General features: G+C 34.5%; 1 protein-coding gene across 1 annotated transcript in view; it reads right to left on the bottom strand.

Annotated features, from left to right (window-relative positions):
* Chd64 (transgelin calponin-3) overlaps nt 1-25,010 on the bottom strand; it is a 75,489-nt gene that overhangs the window by 39,529 nt on the left and 10,950 nt on the right. The window contains exon 2 of the mRNA XM_081729026.1: nt 1,213-1,349. Coding sequence (XP_081585152.1) covers nt 1,213-1,349 — 137 coding nt within the window. The remainder of the gene's footprint in view (nt 1-1,212; nt 1,350-25,010) is intronic.

The raw sequence follows: 25,010 nt of genomic DNA, 5'->3' as shown, positions 1-25,010 counted from the left end.
TAGAATTGAATTGCTGGTGCGCAAAATTGTTATTTTCACGAGGAAAGAGGTGGTATATAAAATGTGAATTTTACGTTTTAGACACACTAAAAACGTTATTTTATTCAACTGTGAGTGAAAAACAGTTTTTGTTCTTAATACCGTAAATGAAATGGGACATACACAATTTCTAGTACTACCAACACTACCAAAAATACTTTTATAACTCTGCAAACAAATATTTTTAAAAAGAAAGCAACTCAACAGTCTTACATCCGTTCTTACGTGAGGAATCGCTTAAATAATTATAATTATTATAATCATTAGATCTGATTGGTGGGCCCATACTACGGCCTCCACGGTTCCCTGATCTGTACTCATTGGATTTTATTCTTTGGTGGATACATAAAGGATAACGTTTAGATAACTCCAGCATTGGATTCGGTTGATTTGAGCGGAGAATTGTTGGTGTTTGTGAAACAACACTGCGCATGCTTGAAAACATACGGCGCGAAAGAGAGAATTTCGTTTAGATATTTGTTGGGCAACACGTGGCGCACACGTAGTGATTTACTGATTAGCACAAAAACTTGTCGAGTTTGTCTTTAAAAAAATCATTCAAATATACTTTTTTTTTAAAAGATTGATAGTGTCTGTGCTGGGCACCCTGTATATTTCGTGCTTCACAGTATATAATATCTTATTTTACTACTCTTGAAACAATACCAGTGTAGTTGTGTAGAAAGAACTCGACGTTGAGTTGTAATTGTCCAGTAGGTTTGCTAGCAAATAGTTAATGGACATTACAATAATAATGAATATATCCTTAAGTACAAAAAGGGAGGGAAATGTAGCTTCCTGCTTGTACAAATATTTACGTAACACTTAGAAGCAGAGAGTGCACCTACTGTGCAACCGCTGCTTCTAGAGACCACCAACCGTTGGTGCTAAATACTCCCTAACAAAGGATCTCTGATCTCATACGTAATGGGTGTGAATGTTACGGATAAGGCAAGGCCGTACAACTCCCAGACCAACTTTCTTGCAATTCCGGTCCGTAAAACTACATTATATGTTATATATTTCGTATTATAAAACTTTCATATTAGTTCACCTAATTGTAACTATCATACTAAAAGAACTTTTTTTTTCTCTCACATTGATTTTGTCTCACTAGAACTACCACAAATTGTTTGAAAACATAACAGAGCATTTAAATTGTAAATTACTCACTTGCAAAGGAGAGTTCCATCCTTAAGAGTTTCGTAGAAATTATCTGGATCACCAGAAGTGTTAATTGGTTCGTTGGTGATAATTTTAACCCACTCTAAACATTCATGGGCAAGGTCTTCGCTGTACTTGCTTTGAATCTGAAAAATCAAGTAAAAGATATGTTAATAAACTACAAGTTATTGCTAACACATTTTACATGTATCTTCAAAAATAAAACTTAAAATTATAAGGAAATCATCCAGCACAAACCACAAGATCAAAAAGTATCCGGAGGTTCAAATTTATAGGTAATTGCAAGTGTTAAGTATTTATTTAACACATCGTTATTTGCGTTGAGTCCCTCTAACGTGTCTTTTTCAAGTTTAATATCTAATTTAGTAAAAATTTGTTCAAACATTGACAAGGGGCAAGAAAATAAACATTGATAATGTGAAATGTAAGACTATGTTATACTAATATTAAAATTAAAAAAAAAAAAAACTACGGCGGATAAAGAGTTTGGATATTTTTAGTGGTGGCATGGCTAGTAAGTATGAAGTAAATGTAATGACAAACTGTATACAACATTAAAGAGTGTCATATTTACTGCAAGGGAACCTGTGTGGACGCATAACGTGGTGAAATTTGAAGCAACATTAAACCATAAATTCGATGCAAGCAGTGGTGCTATTCAGCCAGTTGAATTCAGGAGTTTCCCGATCTCGTTTCAAATGCAAATTTTCGTTTCTGTGTGTGTGTGTGTAATTATCCAGGTACAGTGTTGAGAAAATACAGGTATACTTTTGTAATTTATTTTTTAAGTGAAGCGTTTTTAAGCGGCGCATTTTTGATCTGTAATTAACTGACATACGGACAAAGACATGTTATTTGTTTTACAGTAATACGCGAGTATTAGTATAGATGCAAAACAAAAGTACAGTAGTATCATTGCTTTTTGTCCCAGATTACACCATTACAGCAAGTTTGATCAAACTCAAATTAATTTCATTGTGTATGATATCCAAACATCCTCTCCCCCTCCCCAATGGTATTCTGTTCTGGATGGAGATATTTTGAAACAAGAATTTTAGGAATGATAAAAAAATCAAAAGATTGTGGTCTTGCCCAATAATTAGTTTTTGGATCAGGGGTCAAAATTTCTGAATGGCCCCTAAATCTAGTTTTCGTATTTTCTACGGAATAAACACATCATGCTGAGTTAAGTGATAGTTTGGTTAGGCTACACTATATGTAGTTCTCCAGATATAAGGCGTACAAGAATTTTTTTTTTTTTTTTTTTAAATGGAAATACATTTGATTTTTGATCCAAAATACAGGTTTAAAACATTCTGAAACTATGCGTGTACTGAGAAACACGATTAAATAAACTATTACAATCATTAAGGTTATCATTTGAATCGAAGTTTTGAAGTATACTTTCGGAGATGTTTTTTTTCTGGATTTTATTTTTTTTATGTGGGTTTTACCCAATAAAACACACTGTTTTTTGGGCTGGGGAAAATTCAAAAAACCGTACAGGAAGACTAATTAGATAAATATAGCTGTATTTAGATGAACATTTAAGCGTTTTCTATAGGTTCATTAAATGCAATATTACAAGATATTTGTAGGAAACAGAGCTAATACTGAAAATGCATTGCAGACTTAATTTATGTTGTGTTATATGTGGTAATGGCCAACATTTGTGCTTATACAGCAAGACCGCTGTCTGAGTAATACCACAAACATCCTGTTGACTGTACAACATTTTTCCTCTTCCTTGTCTTGAAAAGAAACAGACCACCCTTCAACTTCTTGAGAGGCCTCTTGTCTTAAGACAGATTGAGATATGTACTAGATTGACGTAAGTATATCTTTCAACCACACAAGGAGGAATCCCAAAATGATCAAAGCGCGCAAGGCATGTAGGCCTATGTATGTTACTATTACTGAAATATAAATACCTACATACTATACAGCACTTATGAAGAATATTTCCATTATTCATGCATGCTTTTGTTTATAAATTTGGAAAGAATGAACCAATTTATATAGCTTATCAAACTATTTCTTCTAAGTTATTCTTTTTAAAAGAAAAATTTGTAACCTCGTTCCGAACAAGCACAATATGTACAGCAAACTTTCGTACGTGAAATTTCCGGTTTGTGGCTAATTCGTGGCGGGTACTTTATTTTTTTGCAGGCATTTTAAATAATGAGATTTTTTGTTGTTGTTGTTAAGTCATGATGTAAGTCTACAGTTTATACCGATACTGTTTTGTATTTTGCTTTGAAAACAAGTGCACTGAATGCAAGAGAAATATGATTATAATAATCACTCGATGGAAAACACAGTACTTGTCTTTGATAGTTTGTGTATCCTGTGAAATTGTTTTTTTTTTTTTACCATTAAGACAAATTACTCGGAATATTAGTTTTTCGTATTATTAATGTAGTTTTGCCCGATGATCAGCACAAATAATTGAGAGTTTATTATATGAGGAATAAATTTGATCTCTGTACGTATAAATGAAAAAATGTAAAAAATGAAATGAAATTTTGAGTTTTACGTCCCACGGTTATGCCGGTTAGGCTAAAGGAGACGGTGATGATGAGTAATGAATGAAATGGTGGAATGAAGAAAGTGGGAGGAAACGGGAGAACCCCGAGAAAACCCACGCACACTGTGTTTGTCCACCACAAAGTTCACTTGGCGGGAGCAGGGTTTGAACCCGAGACCCCTAGCACAAGAGGTGAATGCTCTACCACTGAGCCACCGCGGCCCCTAAATGAAAAAATGTAATCTTTAAGTTTAATAGCTCATATCTGTTAAATACATCTTCTCTAGACGAATAAGACTGAGCTAACAAAAGAAAATTTCTTCTAGTCTAATAAGGTAAGTTTTACAATTACAATAAAGGAGAACGTACACGCTGGAAGATCTTAATTGAATAATATTTGATAGTTTAATGATTCTAGAAAATGTCTTATTTAAATGTGACTGAAGTTGTTATACAAATTAGTTCTTGACTCTACAAGTTCTTGAATCTAAATAATTGCGTTAGTTTAAAAGTGATTATTTCTAAACGTTACTAAGTTTTTCTATTGCAAAAAAAAAAAAAAAAAAAAAACTTTCATATTATATATATATATTGTAAAGTAAGTGCACACTGATATATAACATAGCTAATCAACCATCTCATTCTACTTTATGTCTCAAATTAACGTTTAGCAGGTTTGTTCCACGTATTTTTCTTCTAAACAGAAATTAGAGAAAATTATTTTGCAAAAATTGGACTACGATCAAACCCTAAATTTAAATGGTCCATAATTCAAGAACCAAAAGCCTGTGCTGCACACCATAATATTTCAGATAATCTTGAATTTAGTGTGCATATATCATGCCAGGTTTGGTCAAAATCAGATGAATTTCATCAATCGTGTACGATATACATATTCTTGTGATAGGTCTATTGAAAAACTAAATTAAAATATATTAGCTTTGGTTAAGTTTTAATAATTCGAGATTCGCTAAAGCAGCCACTTTCAAACGGTTGTGCTGTGATGGAACCGCTGTCGTACCGGAGAAAATTAGGGCATTACCCCCCACCCCACCCCAAAAAATCTTTAGTTTTACGTCCCACGGTTATGCCTGTTAGGCTAAAGGAGACTGATGAGAAATCAATGAAATGGTGGAATGAAGAAAGTGGGAGGAAACGGGAGAACCCCGAGAAAACCCACGAGCTACCACAAAGTCCACACGGCGTGAGCTGGGATCGAACCAGGGACCCCAAATACCGGAGGTGAACGCTCTACCACTGAACCACCGCGCCCTCCTTAGGGCATTACAGGCTTCAATGTACGCTTTACAGAAAAATTAATTAGTTATGTCTTTCAAAACGGGAACACAGCCATTTTTTATTATTTGATAGCCAGGCAGATGCAGGCGACACCACAAGTAATATTTCTTTATGATAAAAAATACAAAGTGACATGGAATTAACTATGAAAAGAAGAAAAAAGTGTAAATGTGTGGTAAGAATTACTGAAAAAGAAAAACTCTTTACTTAAAGCAACGCACACTACAGTAACCTTAGTACAGGCAGTAACTAAGAAGAGAATTTGTTTTTTGGTTTGATCTGAGTTTAGCATCCCTTTCCGCAGCGACGATATATGAGATGTGAGTCTACAGCTTAACGTGGGATCCGAACCACATGAGCTCCCGCCGAGAACTGAACCCCGATCTCCAGTGTCAAATGCGCATACGCTAATTATATAGCCACGAGGTAGCTCTAATATTAGACTAATTGCAGCATTATTGTCATAGAAGGCAATACCTTCCCCTCTTTCCAATGTTTTTTTTTTAAAAAAAAAAAAAAAAAAAAGCTCAAATATTCACAATAATAATTCAAATTGAAGAGATGAATACTGAACACTTCGTCCAAAGACAACTAGAATCAAGTTATTCATGCACTTCTTTTTGATATATTACTTTGTTCATTATTGAGGTCATTATTGGAAGCACTTTGCCGATATATAGAACAAAGTATTTTCAATAATGAATGCATGAATAGTTCCTTTCTGGCAAAATAATGTGCATGGCTTCCATATAGGAAATCCGAGTTTCATTCCTGATGGGAGCTCATGGCTCGAATCCAAGGTTAAACTACTATTAAAAAAAAAAAAAAAAAAAAAAAAAAAATCGGAAAAAAAAGGTGAACTCCAACCAGTGAAATCAAAAGTAATACGCCTATTACTTTGTGGTTATTGAATTAATCTGGTTTTGGGTTTCAAAATGTGAATAATGCTGAAAAATATCGCCATCGATTGGTGATTGACGCTTCCCTCAACTTAACTGTTTTGTTTTACACAAGAGTCGTTTCGGGAAGTCAGGGAAGTAACTGCCCCTGTGTTTGAGAAATTTAATCAGTTGTATACAATATACTAATAAAAAGCGTCAAACTAATGAAAAAAGAATCTTGCCTCCCTCCAAAGCTTTTCAAGCAAAATCTGAATTGACGCTGCTGGTATTCCACGTCACAGTTCAGCACTTGGCTAATAATAATTTGTTTATTTGGAAGTTGAAAGTCGTTCTTTAGCTTCGAAATTATAGTTTTGAATCTACAGCTTAACGTGAGATTCAAGTGACATAAGCTTCCATTAAGAATCAAACCTAGGGCTTTGCGTCGCAGCATGTCAACTACTCATTACGAAAAAACTATTCAGGGAGTAGTTTCCATCAGCAATTTTTCCACTGACTGTCTGGAATAATCATGCAAAATTGTTTATCATTTACATCAAACTTCCAAGTATTACAGAAAACTGTCTACCTTTAGTAACTTAATTGATGACAAAACGCTTGACAAATTATCAATTTAATGTTACTTTGTAATGACCCCTGCAGCGGTAAGATTGAAACTGTTAGTAGCATATTCTCAACAAAAGAACTCCTATCATCATAGCTTACTATAACATAAATCACTGATAAAATTGCAAGTATCTATGCTATTAAAGCTTATTCTGAAATATTTATTTCTTTGTAAAATCAAAGGAAAGTGGAAGGAATTCAATGCTCGTAAGTACCTGGACGTAGCAAAGTCAGTTCAGAATTAGTGTGTCGCGAACACAATTCACATTTTGACTGAATGCTTTAAGTAGGCATTACAAGTTTCAAACGAAAGAGTCTTTAACAGTGTTCATTATATCAAACTTTATCAATTAATCTACAATTTCCACTCTAAAAGTTTAAATGAGTAAGTTTTCCGTTGATAAAACGAAAAGAAACATCAGTTCTATCATGGTGTTTTACACTTGGATGAATTTCCAAGTCACCCGTTTGCTGGTCACGGCAATGAAAGCTTCAATGACAATTTCCGTTTAACTGTTTTCTCCTGTGATCTTATTTTTATTTATTTTGACCAATACTTTTTAATCAATAATAACTAAAACTACAGTAACAGGAAGTTCAAATAGAAGTAGTCGTATTGATGATAATTATAGTGAATCCAGGACCTGGGCCTAACTAAATTCACATAAGGCATACATTGAAGCATCAAGTTATGTCTTCGAAAATCCACATGGTAGGCTTGGATATTTCCCTTATGAACCAAGCAATGAAACTGGGAGAGAGTGATTGGAGCAAGATTGAGGGAAGAGACCGAAATAACAGAATTAATTTAGTTTCATGCCAGGATGATCGTCAATGGATGCAATATTTGCACTTAAGATGCTAACGGAAAATTACAAAGAATACCAGAAGGACCTTCATACGGTTTTCATCGAACTAGAGAAAGCGTATGATACGAGTGCCACGAGATCTTATTTGGTGGGCAATGAAAGAGTTAAAAGCGCGTGTGGAATAACAGAAGAGTTCACAGTTAAAGTGCAACTTCACCAAGGAGCTAGTCTTAGTAAAGAGCTAGCCCACACCTTTTTACAGTTGTGATGGATGAGATTACAAATGATTAAGTTATCACCTTGGAATATGCTATTTGCGCACGATATCGTGCTGGTGAGACCAAGGCAGTACTGGAAGAGAAGTTAGATATCTGGAGAAGAGCATTGGTGAGCAAAAGGCTCAGAATCAGTAAAACCAAGACAATAGTTACATTGTCCTTTTATGAAAAATGTAATCAACGATACAGGAACACGACTTGATATAGTAATGAAGATGAAACTCGGGTACTTGGGATCAAGAAAGTACACTGAGATGGTTTGGACATGTAAGACAACCTTGGATTACGTAGCTCATTTAGTGGTTGCAATAGAACTACATGGGGAAACTAGCGCGAGGCCGACCAAAGAAGTGGAGAGTGTGTCAAGAACGGTATGGTACAGTGTGGTGTCACAGTGGATATGACAAGCTACACAGATGGATGGCAGCGATTCGAAAAGCCGACCCTAGCTAACTGGGAAAATGGCTTCGAAGATAACGATCATGCATTACAAATGTCATTATATATTACTTTACTACGTAAATTACGCAATCTTCACTCACCAGAAATCATTTTTTATGCATGCTGATGTTTTCTATCCATTATTTTTATTATTATTAGTATTATTATTATTAAAGGCACGTTTATATTTTACAAAGAGGAGATGTGCTCATGGGTTATGTCAAAAATTCTACAGTCTCTTGTGCTTTTAGGAATGAATTTAACCGAAAGTCAGTTTAGAAGCTCTGGCCCCAATTTTGTTTTTCTATGATTTATTGTCAATGAACATAGAGGAAATTCGTCACAGTCTACGTTTTGTCTTTTCGGAAGTTAGAATTTGAATCGAACGAAACCAGAACTAGTAACTCGGGCACAATTATAATTTGTTAGGCACTGTGTGTGTGTCGAGGAAATATTTTCAGTATGGCGATAAACTACATTTTACTCAATTTTTTAAATTTAAACTACGTTTCCTACCAAGCTGCGAAATCAGTCTCTACGATTAGCAAAAATAGCAACTTAGCAACTACGTTCCCACGTTTACGGATATATCTCTACAGTAGAAGCCGTGGTGGTTCACTGATAGAGCGTTCACCTCTGGTATATGGGGTCTTTGGTTCGATCCCAGCTCGCACCAAGTAAACTTTGTGGTGGACAAAACTGTGCGTGGGTTTTCTCGGAGTTCTCCCGTTTCCTCCCACTTTATTCATTCATTTCTCATCACCGTCTCCTTTAGCCTAGCAGCATAATCGTGGGACGTAAAACAGATTTCATTTATGTCCCAACAGTTGGCAACACTGATCATGACTGACCTATAACTTGCCATGGAATATAAAGTACGCGAGTTTCCATCGGGAATTGAACTCTGTTTTTCTGCATCACAGGCTGGGACAATAACCATTTAGCCAGGAGTAAGCTTGTAAAACAATTAGAATGGCTGTTCTATTCGACAAATGAAGTAACAATCCACGCTTCTACCATCAAATAAATAGTTAAAAAGGGAAAAAAAAAGTATATTACTCTAAAACTGTACCAATAAACAAACATAACAAAATTATTTAAATTAAGTGCAAAAAAGACATTTAAAGAAAATGAAAGCAGATGTAATCTGGTTTATTCTCACACATATTATTCACAGAAGAACTTGTGAGAGAGTACTTGAGACATTTCTCACGAAAATGTAACTGGAATGCACATCTTACTAAACGAGTTATCAACCTTAATAGACTCACGAAGATCCTTTTAATGAAAGAATCCGAGAGAAGAACCAGAACTGGTACGATCTCGTAATAGTACAAGACCTTGGGAGTTTCTTACAAATTAACTCATCACCATACATGCAAAATTAAATTTTAGCGAAGAATTTAATTAATTGCTATGCATTATAACATGTAATAACATGTCAACTATGGAGTTTCTACACAGGAAGTTCTTAATGTGTCGAGTTTTATTGAATACCAAACTTACAATCCCTTAGTCCAACTTATTTTTTTTTCATGCCAGTCAAAGAATGCTGAAGCATACAACCTTTCTCAAGCTGTAGTCTGCGAAGTGACTGTCCTAGATTTAACATTAACCCAATAAGGAAAATAAAAAAAAATTTAAAAAAAATCTAAGCGAATTGCAAGACAAATTAATTGGGAATCCCCAAACAAATACAGATTATACAATTTCCAATAGCCTGTATTAGGTTCGTGTGAATGGAATGCCTATTCTGACGTCTGGTGAGAAACTCACTTCAGCAACACAACACAAGGATGAATTAAGATCGTATGCCGAACGTAACAAAACAAGTACATGTCTAGAATACAGGCTGGGATAACCCTGACAATCAGGAGGTAGTGCATTGTTGAACAGGATCGTATGAAACTCCACAATTCAGAACACATTTGCGTGGCTTCTATCAAGCTTCAAACTGAAGCATTTTGCACAGCAAGCTAAAACAGTGCATTTGGCCTAGAAATTGTGCATCAACGCACCACTTGCCGTTAGTTTGTCAAATTCCGTACTGGAGACAGCATTGCAGCTGAAGAAAAAATGAAATCTTTCAGTTTAACGTCCCGCGACTATGCCTGTCAGGCTAAGGAAGACCGATGATTAAGGCAAGTGAATGATGGAAGAAATGGTGGAATGATAATGTTGGAGGAAACTGCAGTACTCCGAGAAAACCCACGGACACGATGCTGTCCACACAAAGTTACTTGGCCAGGAATCGAACCAGGGACAACGTACCACAGGTACGCGCTCTACCACTGAGCCACCGTGCGTTCCTCCTTGCAGTCAAGAGACTGAGGGTAGTCAGTAGTTCCTCTATTGTATGCAATATAGAAGCAGAGAAACACAGTAACATAAACGAATAATGTTGTCTTGTTTACTGTATGCTTAAATTAAGATTATGTATTAGTGTCAGTAATTCGAGGTGAAAAAAATAAAAGTTATCACCTTCCACGTATCGCCTACACAATAAATATCTCTATTTCCTTTCTCTTTTCTTATGGGAATAGAAAAAAATATTACGTTATATCCAATCACGCCCACTATAAGAAAATTCCGAGAAAAGACATTTTGCAAGTCATATCTCTTCAATGGAATTTTTTCCAATGAAAAGTTTCACAATAGATGACGTAAAGGAGTCTTCACATTTTATAAATATTACTTTAATTACCCTAAAGGTTATATCCGTTAGCATGTGCTCTTACCTAAATATAAGGGGGGAAACCACTAATTCCAAATTTTACTATACAATACATTCCAGGAGAGAGAATGTTTAGGACTTCAGAAAATTCACTGTTAAATTTATATGGATTTTTTTTTTTTTTTTTTCACGAATAATACGTCTGTAAAACTGTAGATATTTATTTTTCGTATCATAATTGTTCAGTATGAGCACTTCCTTCTTCCAGTGGCTCTGTCTCATGACAGGTTGCAAACTGGATGCTATCTCATTTTTTTGTCTTTTTTTTTCATCATCTGTATGTTATACAGTTTCTCACAGCATCGGCCATTCCAATCTTTCTTCCTCTTTTCCCTCCTATTATTGTTTTCTGAATACAATTCCGACGCAGTATGTGCCCCAACCAACTTTTCTTTTTTATTGCACCTATTACTTTTCTCATCTATTCTCCTAAGTATTTAATTATGTTTGCTTTCATATGCATTGTATTACAGTGCTAAATGTATGAAAAAAGGACGAAATAAATACAATACAATACAACCACTGCACATTGAACACTTGTCACACGACAAATTTAAACGTGCAACACGGTTTTTTTTTTTTTTTTTTTTTTTTTTTCAAATACGAGTAGCATGTGTGTCGATAGTGGTTATTACGCCAAGTATGCGGTCTTCAAGCCTCCCAGTGACTTGGTCAAGCTCAATACGCTTTGTTTTTAATCTGTCCTAAGAAAGTGTCATAGGGATCAAGATCTGGAGAACGAGGTGGTCAAGTTATCAACCTGTGGTTATCAGAACAGTGAGCCACCAGTCATTTAGTTAAACATCCAGATGGTACGACTTCTGCGAAGGAAATTTGCATTACAGACAACCTTTATTTTTCGGTAAATATCGTAATCTTAATAAGCTTATGAGTTCTACGTTCAACTACAAAACTTGAAAACCTGTTTTTTCTGCTTACGAGCCTTATTTTATTACATCCGCAAAAAAAATGTTTCCAAAAATAAGTAGGAATTGTTAAATGATTTTGACGCACGATTCCCAGAGTCATTCTAAATTACATTTCCTTACAACTACTAACTGGTGGTAGAGAATATCATGAATAGAAGACAGCTTAAAATTCACAACTAGCTAGCTAAGTAGATTGGTATTGAGAGGTGCAGTAAAGTGGAAAAAAAAAAAAAAAAAAAAAAACGCCAACAGCATTCAACCGTCCTTTAGCATAAAAGCTCCTATCTAGTTCCGTAGGTTTACCTGAAATTATCTGTAGAGCAAGCAGCGGCGGAACCCTATTCCAGCCAAAGTTCAAGTATACTCATTCTGCAAAAATAAAGAATAATTCAGTTTTGGAGTATACAAAGCGAGGTGGGGAAAAATGCTTTTCACGACTACTGCATCTTTCAAGTTTTAGTGCATTGGTTACTTTACAACTATCTTTAGGATGGTAGTCATATTCATATAGTAGCAAGGGACATTGTATATTGCATAACCATACTTTTATATTATATATCTTTTCTTTTTTAATTTCTTTCTTTCAGGGCTCTAGTGTCCGTGGCGCCAAGTTCGATCCAAGTTAGGAATATTAAACCTCATAAGAACTCGAGTAATGGTTCGGATCAAAGTTGAAGCAGTAGTCCGGACTTTCAGTTTCGGTACCATAGATAATAACAATAATAATAATAATAACAATAATAAAATTCAATCAACTATCCACACTAGTAAATTTTTTTCCATAATACCTAAATCTTATAGCTATAGACCAGGGTTTCTTACACTTTTTTTTCAAGTGAGGACAACTTTTATTAGTGAAAATGTATTACGGACTACTCTAATCTTATCCCTTTGAGCATATGTTAATACCAGTATATTTATAGGCTATATATTTTAAAAAAAAAAAAAAAAGTTCTATTAATTAAAATTACCTTAATTTTATATTTGTTTATATTTATAGAAGAAAACTTCTTTCTTTGCTTTTCCTTTTTCAAGTATTTAATTGAAGTTTCAGAGTGCTTGCATACATGCACATTGCCATTCGCAGTTATCATTTTACTTGAATTTTATTTTTTTCTGTTCTTGAACTAACATGTCAGACCTCGAGAACCACGTATGGTCCTTAGACCACAGTTTGAGAAACTAGTATTGTATATATATATATATATATATATATATATATATATATATATATATATATATATATATATATATATATATATATATATATATATATATATATATATATATTATTGCATCAACGTGTACACAGATATTGGTCATGCTGTAATAATTATTTTAGGAACGCCCTTTCCGTTGACATTCTGAACAAGAGCTGAAGCAAAGAAAGGCAATCACAAGAGATTTTATAAGCTGTAACTTGAACAACACTGCAACTTATCTCCATCACATGGACGGACACACCCTTTCAAGTGACAGACAAGAAACAGTATTGCCAAGTTTTTCGACTACTTTGTCAATCTGAATACTTTGTCAATATAAAGGAAAGATTTACATAGCTCGTTATTAGCAGAATACCTAAATTCATTTCCAATAAAAGCTTTGCGAACTGTTTTCGTTGTACGAAGGCAAGAATAATCCTTATTTTTAAGTCTCAGCAACAGTGTACGGTCTTCAACTGCCGATACAATCTCAGCAAGAGTCACTATCTTCCTTGTTTACAAAGAACGTTACTATCTTTTATGTTATCAATATCAGGCTATAACTGTTGAAAATATAGATTTATTTCGTTCCCTGCTGCTATATTGAATCCGGGTTATACTATCTAAATTATTATTAATAGCCATACTAAACATTCAATTAATATTTCAAAGGCCAATTAAAATATTAGTGCTCGCAGATTCAGGGAAAATTTCCTAATCTAGGGAAACTTGGTACGGTAGTAAAATTAGGAAATAGATAAAAAAAAAAAAAAAAAGAAGTTTAAATCCAGGAAGTGTTCGCGTGAATTGGAGACTGAATTTTATGGCCATATCCTCCTTTTACCTATTATTGTGAAGAATCGATAAGCTACAATTGTCTTCAGTTTCCTCTGAAGTCTTCCTTTTCTGAGATCTTGGCAAATGATCTACCCCTCCCACAGTGTCTCCGTTCCAAACTCGTTCATCTGAAGACGAGACAAAAGTATTTGCTTTCTTATTTACTGGATGACGTTTAGATCTTGGACATGTTGGTAAATATACTTCCTCTAACAAAAGGAAACTTATGGAACTGCTTTCCTTTTGTTTCATTGCTCTTTACATAGAATTGTATTGGAAGTATGACCTGGTTACTTTATTTTTTGAACCACTGTATATTTTGCACGTTTCTTCGTCATACAATTAAATGCATCGTTTTAAGAGCACGCGTAAATTACAGTCACCTGTGAAGCAAGATCACCATTTACAAACTACAGAAAATTTAACAAAAAGGAAAATATTTGTGTTGTTGGTAGGAAATATGTACACTGTACTTTGAAAATCGCCAAACATTGAGGCCAACAACTATCCTATTCAGTGATATCATCCAGTGTTGGACTGGCCCCCCGGGGGCCCCGGCTGGAGGGGTAGTTTAGGAAATCCACAGTAGGAGTCATATACATCCCGTAAAATAAGCATCGTCCCTTTCTCCGAGTTCTGTCCCGGTGTCCCAAAAACATTTGCCGGAACGCTGAACATTTGCTGAAACGTCCAGTGTTTTTGTTTATTGAATTCAAACTATAAGGTCAATAGTTGTTAATTAGGTCAGTCAACAAAAAACTAACATGATAGCTCATTGTTTCTCTCACAGTCATTTAATTTCTACTACTTCCAAGTGACGGTGACGGACAGACAATATAGACACTAACTATTAGTTCGACAAATTTAGTGTTTAGTTGCAGTAGCAACATAAATAACCGAAGACAGAAATACATTATTTCAAAAACCACTCGTTTTGGTGTTCAAAATACAAAACCAAACCATAGTTTTCCCACATCAACTAGAATTTTCTTGATCACATATGCAATTATATTAAAAACAAAACTTTTATGCAAAATCTATAATTATCCTAGTCCTACTGATAAATTCAGTTATTGTAATGTAGAAAAGGGGACCCATTCTGTTTGCTCTACTGTAAATTCGGGCTATAATGATCATCATAATTAAATGAGAAATTACGGATGTGCCATGTTTCCTAAATGCTATTTCTGTTGTACATCGCAGTAACCTTCGGGAAGGGCCCATAAGGTATTAGGGGGAGTCTTCTGGACGTAGTAAGATTTACAGTTGTCTTTTTTTTTTTTTTATGTCTGTGGGAATACTCAGGACGTGCATCTGATGTAGGCGCGAATTTCGTGGTTCTTTGTTATATTGCAGATATTTACATAAGGATTAAAAATTTATATATATATATATATATATATATATATATATATATATATATATATATATATATATATTTTAAAAAACGAAGTTGAGGGTGGGGCCCCGGTTGGGATTCCGGCTTTGGCCAGTCCAAGACTGATATGCTAACTCCTCATCTATGAGTCGTCTAACACTGAAATCTTAAAATTTTGTGCGGATTCTCTATAAAAACTAAGTTTAATTGTCATTTTTGGTAGACTATTCTCGTCTGTTAATTTTGACTTTTCTTTTAATGCAACTATGGTGTCTAGTATATATAGGGCTGAGTGGGGCAGTTGCACCAGGCCCCCGCGCCACAGGAGGAAAGAGGACAACCTTTCAGAAAAACTTAACAGGTTTATTATTTCTAATTTGAGATTCAAAATATTTGTTGATTGTAAAATATTTTTATAGCTGTACTATAAATGGTCACTTCATCCCCTCGATACTATATCACAATCATTGATATGAAAAGTCACAAGTGGCGCAATATATTTTATTCAAACTTAGATATACAATTCTCACATCACTGGTCCCGCAAATCGACGGAACGCCGTGATTACGTATATGTAACTTCCTGAAGTACAGAATAACCAATTTCATTATTGCTTAATGCTAGTAATAGCTATTTCCAAATTTTAATTCCAAATTGGCAATGAGATAGCCTGGGGAGGTTTAATTTATGAATAGCGCTAAAATCCGAACACTTACTTACTTACTTACTTACTTTCTCTCTCTCTCTCTCTCTCTCTCTCTCTCTCTCTATATATATATATATATATATATATATATATATATATATATATACACATATATATATATAAACTAAAATTCTTGTTTTTATTCATTTATTTGTGATAAAATATATTTTAAATAAATAAAAAATATTAGATATGGACAGAAATTAATTTAAAAGAAAAAGAAAAAGAACGAAAAATGAAAAAAAAATCAAAAAATTTTCGTTTGTTCACGATTTAAAATATTACAGAGAGAGAGAGAGAAAGAAAAAATAAAAGAAGGAAAAGAAAGCGGAAAAGTGATCACTTTTTTTCTATATACATATAATATATATAATATATATATACTTAAAAAAAATATATGTATTTAAATTATTCAACAAATAAGTCAAAAGGCTCTAAGTACCTTAGTGAAAGAGCGCACAAATATCAATGATTTTTCTCTGGCTACGCCACTAGTGTACACTAATAGGGTAATTCAAGTACACAAATAATGAGTTTCTTTCATGCTTTGAATCAGAAAAAAATATATATAAAGCAAAGAGCTAAATACAGCAATATTTTTAATTTAAATTTCCTGCTTTCAGTTGTAAAACATTTAAGTTTACTCCGAGAACAGGATTAATTGCTCTGATGTTCACGCAGCATAATACATTAATCTGCAAACAGGTCGTAAAACAACTTTGACGGAACCGCACAATTATATATGCCTCGAAACTGCTGCGTAATGAATGAGACAATTTGACATACAAAAGACGTGATGAAATTAATGTAGAAATTTATATCTTCTCCCAAGTATGATAAAGAGATAAGATAAGAGGATCTGCTTTAAGCTACCAATTGGTTTCTTTTGATTTTTTCTTTTCTTTTTAATGTAAGCAGCTCAATAACAATGTGTCAATTCTAAGAAGTTATTTATTAACATAATTTGCATGGGAAACAATAACGAAACACGGGAAAGAGTATCAAAAGGGTGTCATCCACGACTTATATAATAGATGTTATCAAATCATTTCTTTGGTGGAAATTAAACAGTCTGGAAAATTCTCAGAAGAGTTGTCCATGAGACGAGACCAAGCCCTTTCAATAAAACGGATACACTTTCCGAGACGAGGCTATCACTTTCACGGCATCTTTTCGATACGAAACAGCCTATCACAGACAACCTTCATCCTCTAAATGAAGACAGGCTGTAAGCACAATTCGAATCCGGAAGCTCCCGATCGCGAAGCGAGGATATCAGTTGTTCAGGTAACGAGATCAATACTCAGAAAATACGAATAATTGCGTACAGTGAAGTCCCTAAAAATCTGAACTTGATAACCCGGCAGTCCGGATAACTCGGTCACACCGTGTTAGAGAGGGAAAAAACAGCGCACAGATTATGTGCAAAAAAAAGAAAAAAAAGCCAGTTTTTGCAAAGTCTGTTTGTTAATTTTCATTGTAGACAGCTTTATGCCTTCATAAGGTATTTTTTGAGGTCTGTCTTATCAGGTAAATTACTGTACAGTGTGTATGCATTAATTTTCATTTCCATATACAGTAAAGGCTCTATGCCTTCATAAAGTACGTACTTTTCCTTTGTTTAAGGGTAATTGAGCAGTTTATTCTCTGTTGTATTCAAGTAAACAATACATAAAAGTACTCTACTGTATTTTCTGAGGAAACACTCATTCTTTTTTTTATTAACCCCCATTCCCGATAACCCGGCATTTTCACAAACTCGACCACCCTTCGGTCCACATTAAGCCGAGTTTTTGGGACTCCACTGTATACTTTCCCACGACAGCCTAATTTATATCAATGTAGAAATTTTTAGGTCCCGTAATTTCAGGTTCAGATTTCTGTGTTTAAGAAAAAAAACTGGAAGAATCTTAGTTTATCTAACAGTTTTCTGTAAACACTGGACTGTTTACTTCTTATCTGAATTCCTGATGTTTTAACAACTTAGTTTTATTCACTATAAATAATAATAATAATAATAAGAAGAAGAAGAAGAAGAAGAAGATACTCGTAAAGCAGAACACAACATGTCTATTAACAAAATAATACGACTTTCTTAAAGGAAACAAATTAAAATAAAACACCATACCTACTTAAGTACAACACGTATCCTACAAGGAAAAACTGATGTACAACTATATAAAAAAAAATTTGAACGATAGACCTACGAATGAATTGTTTGAAGAAAAAAAGCTTAACAACATATTAAATTGTACACAAAAGAGGAAAACCAATTAGCGTGACAATCTGCGCAATTAACTGAATACGAACTTCCTTTTAATACTCCACTTCAATTGAGATCAATATCAGGTCGAATCGTGTGCGAAGCCAGAAGTCAGTTCATTGAAGGGAGAACAGATTGCTCATTTAATAAAAATCTAGGACATGATGCTTGATGCTTATTTCAACAAGTGTACCGATATTAGTTTTCAGGTAGGTTTGCTTTCACGGGTTCATGTTTTTCGATGTGAACTAAGTTCTGACTTTGAATATCAATGACAAAAGATCAATCTCGATAATATATTATCCAATATTCGAGTCGCAGCGAACACGACGAATGCTGGAATGTTACGGATCTCCTGACTATCTCCCTCCCCAGCTGTAATTTTAACTTTCAGTCTTACACTTCAGTTTAAAAGCACCTTATGTACAGTATTTGTTATTTGTTTAAAATACGTGAATATTTGTTTACTTATTTTTCGATCTTTATATACAAGCCTAACAATTCTGAAGACCTTGCACGGTACTTCACAGTGCAGTCTCAAGCGCATTCTAGCTACGAAATCCCATTTGCAACCAAACCGGATACGAATGCAGGTGTTCAGTCGTTCCAGCACGGTCCATTAGCTGCAGGGAAACTGGAAATTCATCCACTGGAAAACTTTTAGCGATACATTTCTTTTAATTTACTTTTCAGAATTAGTTTCGTAATTTCTGACATTAAAAAAGAAAAAAAAAAAATGCTTCCATCCACCTCAGCAAATAACATCTTACAAAAACGAGATCTTGTGCATAACATGAATGGCTTGGAAAAAATAAATTTGTACTTGCTTCCACTACAACTATTCTAAAATAAGTTCTTGGAAAGAATATTCCTTTGACAAAAATGTGACAATATTTACTTATTGTTCAAGTATTCCTTAATGAAGAATATAACAAGTAATTACGAACGGTGAGCTTTTATATTGAAAAACAAAGTAAGATAATTTTATCAATTTGCTTTAGTTCTCGTGAAGGATACATTTAACGAAGTTCTTCGTTCACTATTCCAGACAAATGACTACAGCTTTGATTACATACAGTGAAAGGTGCAGACTTGCATTAATTATGTTGGATACTTCACCCATAAAATAACTTTTGTATGGGAATCTAGATTCTTGTAAAATTTGACTAAGATTATGCACCCTTCTTGTATTGTTCTCTCCAATTCTGCTTTTATTATTTGTATTTTGCTCGGGAAATCTCCGCCATTTTCAACTTCTTACATCCTTGCCGTCGTTCTGTTAATTATTCAACATCTTTATCTTCATAAAATGTCATTTGATTGGTTGATGTCCCCAAGAGGACTGGTTGAGTCTTTTTATCTCAAGGGATGTTGCTGAGGCGAACCAGTTTAGGATGATCATTCAAGCAGACTGGTTCTAGTGCTTCAGAGGAATTAAAAAATGTCTGAGTACATTGGGCAACAACCTTCTGAAGGTCATTAGTTTGTTACTTGTCTCAAGTTAACATGGAACGCCTTGCTGGTAGCACCTTCATAGCATAGTAATTTCTTAAGTCAATTGTAAGGAGTATTAGACGAACACATAGCTTTTACTAATTGCACCTTCGCCATGCTTTTCACTTATACTACAATATTAACTCTCGTCTTAATTTCAAATATATTCTATTTCAACGCAGGAATAACCACGATAGTACAGCCATATGACGTTAATCGGGTGGTACGCAATCACTCATTGTCACGCAATTATTTCTGACTTTCTACCTTATGATACTACTGGTTAACACTGAACTGTATCCCCAATATGGGTCGAACTCAGGACCACTGTTACTCGGAATAAATGAGTAGATTTTGAGTTTAACGTCCCTTTCAGCAGCGAGGCTATATGAGATGGAACCTACTGATTAACGTGGAATCCGAACCACATAAGCTCCCGTCGGAAATCGAACCCGGCTCTCCCACGCCAAAGGCATACTCGGAATAAAGTAATCATCCGATTTTTTTTTTTTTTTTAAATAATACCCTACTCTGTAGACTAGGAAGACATATATATATATATATATAAGGTTTTTTCCAGACTGTAAAAAGTGACCAGCCAGATAGAGCACTATCAAAGCATGATGTGGGGATAGCATCGACCTTCAAGCGTCATCTCTCGTTTTCATAATCTATAGCTTGCTAATCCTTAATTTTAAATCTCCAATAGCCGAAGTACAGCTAAGTGCATCAGAGTGTAGTAATTTGGCCATGCATTAGTAGCTCTTGTAGTAAACCAACATCAGACTGTGACTGCCATCAAAATTTTGCTTAAAAAACACCTCAGAAAACAAAGTCAGATACAAAAAGAAAGAAAAAAAAAAAGGAGAAATGAATCTTACACGGTACTTGAAAATGCCTTAATATAGCATTTTTGTTTCAACTATAATTTCAGCCGAGTTTTGATCTTAAGTATTCTCTCTCCTTGATTCTATTTTATTCAAATAAAATTATAATTTCTTAAGACCTTATCATATCTAGTATTCCATGATCCTGTAAAATGAGTATTTTGATATTATACATAAAATGTGTGATAATTTCACTTTCAAACTAACTTTTATCTTCTCTACAAGGTTTCACACAACTATTTTCTCATTTCTTCACAATTTCACATGCATATAAAGGTTCCCACAGTATGGAATACACGACAATCTCATTAAATCCTTGCTTTTTAATATTCTAAACAGCCTCGTCCAACCTATTTGTATTAATTAAGACTTGTTTGTGCTTGGTATTTATAGTCATGTCGATTCAATGTAATGGCATCTTTCACAACACAACCAATAAGATTTATTACTTTCTCCCGTTGCCGTTCTAGACGATTTAACTAAATCAGGAAATAAAACGTGTAGTGTATAAATTAAGTAGATTTAATATTTAAATAATAAAGCGATTGGAATTTTCCACTACGGCGCAATGCAAATGTGCACAATGAGCTCTCTGCATTTTTGACTTTAGTGCAGAGTTTGATTACTAGTGGGAATGAATACAGTTCGGATCCGAGTGCGAAATCCTGAGTAATTCAGAGGAATTCCCCCACTTAATATTTTTGGATAAAATTACCCCACTGATAAGTTACTGGGAGGAGGGTGAATAAAGTGAACTATTGCCAGAAGTTTGAGAACGAATTACAGTAATACATGTGAAATTAACATTTACTTTATAGGTAATTAAAGGTGAACTAGTAGTATGGAAAGACTGCAAACGATTCGAGTTAATTATAATCTGGCAACTTTATAAACAGAATACAAGCGAAAGGCAAAGTGATTTTATGTCAGTGGTTGTCAAGATAGGCGTTAACGGCCTCCAGAGGGCGTTCTCGTTCTGAAAGGGGACACTGGAACAAAAATATGCTATAGACTATCTGAGATTTCATAACCTGTTAATTTTTCTTATTATTGGAAGAAAGCCATTATGTATTTTACAAATGATCGAAAGTTTAGACTTTTTCACAAATAATGCAGATTCTTTAAGGCTGATTTTAAGAACTGGAGCACTTTTCTGGTTTTTAGACCGCTTCGTCCAAGTCCTACATTCAGCTTTGTGCATTGAGTTAAAATAATAGGGGGAGCTTAGAACAGCTGCATTCACGCAAGCGGCGTTAGGCTCGAAAGGTTGAGAATCACGGCTTTATATCAACTGGTGTTGCCTTACTGATACTGAAAGAGTGAAAAAGTGCATGACTAAACCTGGACTCGAATTTGGGATCTTCGGCGTACCTGCCAATACGTTAACCTTACCCACACTACTTCCTGGCCCCCAAATGGAGTTTGACAGATAAGTGTTTGTTTACTGAAGCAAATGACGCATGCTTATAACAATAGAAGTACCCACTCTTTACACGGGAAGGTTTAATGAATATAAAACTGGAAATTAGAATATGTAAAAAATATTTTTTCCCCTTTTAGAAGCAGAATTGCCGAAGACGCAGCATTTCAGTGTTGATTGAGGGTTCTACATATCGAATTTCACTCCAACTTAAGTGAATACTGATATAAAGCATGAGCAGTTTCTGAATAATAATAATAATAATAATAATAATAATAATAATAATAATAATAATAATAATAATAAAATACTGTAAATTGTTAAAGGAGCTGAAATTTTGAAAAGGCTGAAAAGTTTTCGATTAATTTCAATTAAGAGCTTATGTACCAGATTTCTTACCTCCAACTTAAACGAACATTCAGCTACATGTAAGTTTTTCTGTGTAAAGAATCTCGAATATTATAGAAGTTGTCCTTCCCCATTAGAAACGAATTGTTGAAATTCTAATTTTTAATTAAGAGTTTAAATACCTTATTCCACACCTCGAACTTGAACTCTCCATTTAGCAGTTTAACGATTTATTTTTTTTTAAATAAAAATTTGTAAGGCAGATATTGTTCCCTTTTCCCTACTTAAGACCGGAATTTTCGACAAATTCTAAATGTTAACAGTGGATCCACAAAAATGTTAACAGAACTTGTTCGTAAACCGAATTGTTCGCAAATAGACAGGTTTCCAACTTGTGGATCCACTGTTTAAAAATTAAGTGAAAAGTATCATAATTGCCAACTGACACAACCCTGTACTCCAATTTCACCAAATATTAGTATTACGTACCACAATTCTATAACATGCGTGGATAATTTTTGCTCGCAAATAATGCTCTCGAGGTTAAAATTACGGGTACGTCGGACAATCATAGGATGTTACGACTACCATTAAGTGACCTTGAGGCATTGTAAGTGCATCGAGAGGATTACAAGAAGTCACGTATAAGAACATGTATTGACGATGACGTCAAGTGAATACTATTCAGTAGCAATACTGTACAAACACGTGAACAGAAAACTAAATATGACGTGTCACAGCATTTTTCCCCGCTTCGTTCTGCTTGACTGTTCAAACTAAATGAAATTGTTTAGAACGCATATGAAGTTTGTTCATACATATGAAAAAACACGATATGTAACACAAGACTAATTTAAAATTCATAATGCTTATTAGCTTATCAAAGTTCAACAATAATAATAAGTTTGTAACTTATTGACAACTGTTGGACAAGTTTCATGTTAGATATGCGGAATTCCCAGTGCATAATGAAGTAAAGATCAATTGAGTTTATTTTAACGTCCCCGCTCAGCAGCGAGACTATATGAAACTTGGACCTACCGATTAACGTGGAATCCGAATCACATGAGCTCTCGCCGGGAATGAAGTCATGATGCCTATATGGAAACTTCTCTCTTTACATTTTATAACATGCTACATTAAAAGGGCATGAAACTGTAACGAACTCTCCTCATACTCAAGTAAAATGAAAATTAGCTTCCATTATTCTCCAATTTTACGCCGTACTGATATTTCATCTTATTGTTATTTAAATTATATTCAGATCTCTTCTGTTGATTTGCAGACCTAGGGCAAAAGTAAATTCCGGGACCAAAGATTAGGCAGACTGCCACTTCCAAAGTAGTTTTTCATGCCAATAATAATATTGATATTTCACTACAAATGCACTTCGCGACATTAACCCTTTGCGGTACTCTGTCAACTGACTAGACTTTTTTTTTTTTGACAGCATGGTAAAAAAAAGAGAAAAGAAAAAAAAGAAAAAAGAAAGTAACTGACCACAAAGGGTTAGTTGTAAAAATACCTTCAAAAAATATGGTTCATTATCTCTAAATATTCTGAATTGAAATGAATTAGAAATAGGCTAGTAAATTTGTTACTTTTCTTGAAGGGTCTCTTTCCTCCTATGGCGTGGGACCTGGATCATCTGTCCCACTCGTCCCATACACGGGACAATCCTATCATCACATTTTTATAATGAACAGTGCTACCATCCCTGAGGCTAGCTAGCAGTTTATAGTCATGACCAATCTAGGATAACTCTAATATTACAATCAGAAGCTGTTGCTCCTGGCTTGAAAATATCATCCAGTCTCAAATTCAGATACATCTGACAATGAAAGAAAAGCTTCTGCATTTGCACGTATCTCCAAATTTATGGCCATTTAAATTTATCTTATTCCCCAATCGATAATTCTTTCAGGAACATACAATGTCCTGTAATATAACGTTCCGAACCGAATACCATCATTTGAAACGTTCTGGTGCTTCAGCATATAAGGGCTATGGCGAGTAAGATTATCCTTCATTAAGTAATGCGTAGTCAGTACACTGGCATATAGTCTAAAACTCATGCCGGGATTCAAATAGCTATCCAACTGCCTCAAAATGTTGAGTCAAGACCGGAAAAAATCGTACCCGCATAAGCAATTGGACTACCAGCATCAAGACGCTGAGCTTGTCATCCGGCTACATAGCCCTTAAATTACCGAAAAACAATTACCGAACCGAACGTTTACAAAACGCATACTTACACCACCACTAGAAAACTAATGACGCCAGGGGACCAGGCCCACCAGCCAGTTTGTGGCACTCGCACATGAGGTGATGCATGGTCACAGTTCTTTCATCATTTTGCTGGCTTTCTAAACCCAAGTTCGCTACTTTCTTTCAAGCAGCTCTATAATTGTCCTTACGATGCTGAATGGACACTGCAATGCCATCTATCAGTACAAACGGTCATTATTTTTCCTCTGACCAGACCCGGCACTGTTGGACTTTACTGACCTTACGAGAAGCGGTATTACAGTGCTGTTAGGGCGTTGGCTAATTATTACAACGCAACTATATGATGCTATAATTGAATGTCAATTTACAGTAAAAAAAAAAATAATAATAATATAATTTGATAAAACTTCATGTGATACAAAACGAAACTAAGTACTTCTGATAACACAATACACAATAGTATTAACACTTATCGTTCCATTCAATAAAGGCGTAAT

This window comes from Thermobia domestica, chromosome 1 (genome assembly GCF_964235325.1).
Source record: "Thermobia domestica chromosome 1, izTheDome1.hap1.1, whole genome shotgun sequence".
Lineage (NCBI taxonomy): Eukaryota > Metazoa > Arthropoda > Insecta > Zygentoma > Lepismatidae > Thermobia > Thermobia domestica.
Note: the sequence above shows the minus strand (reverse complement) of the source record. Positions and strands in the feature narration are given on the sequence as shown.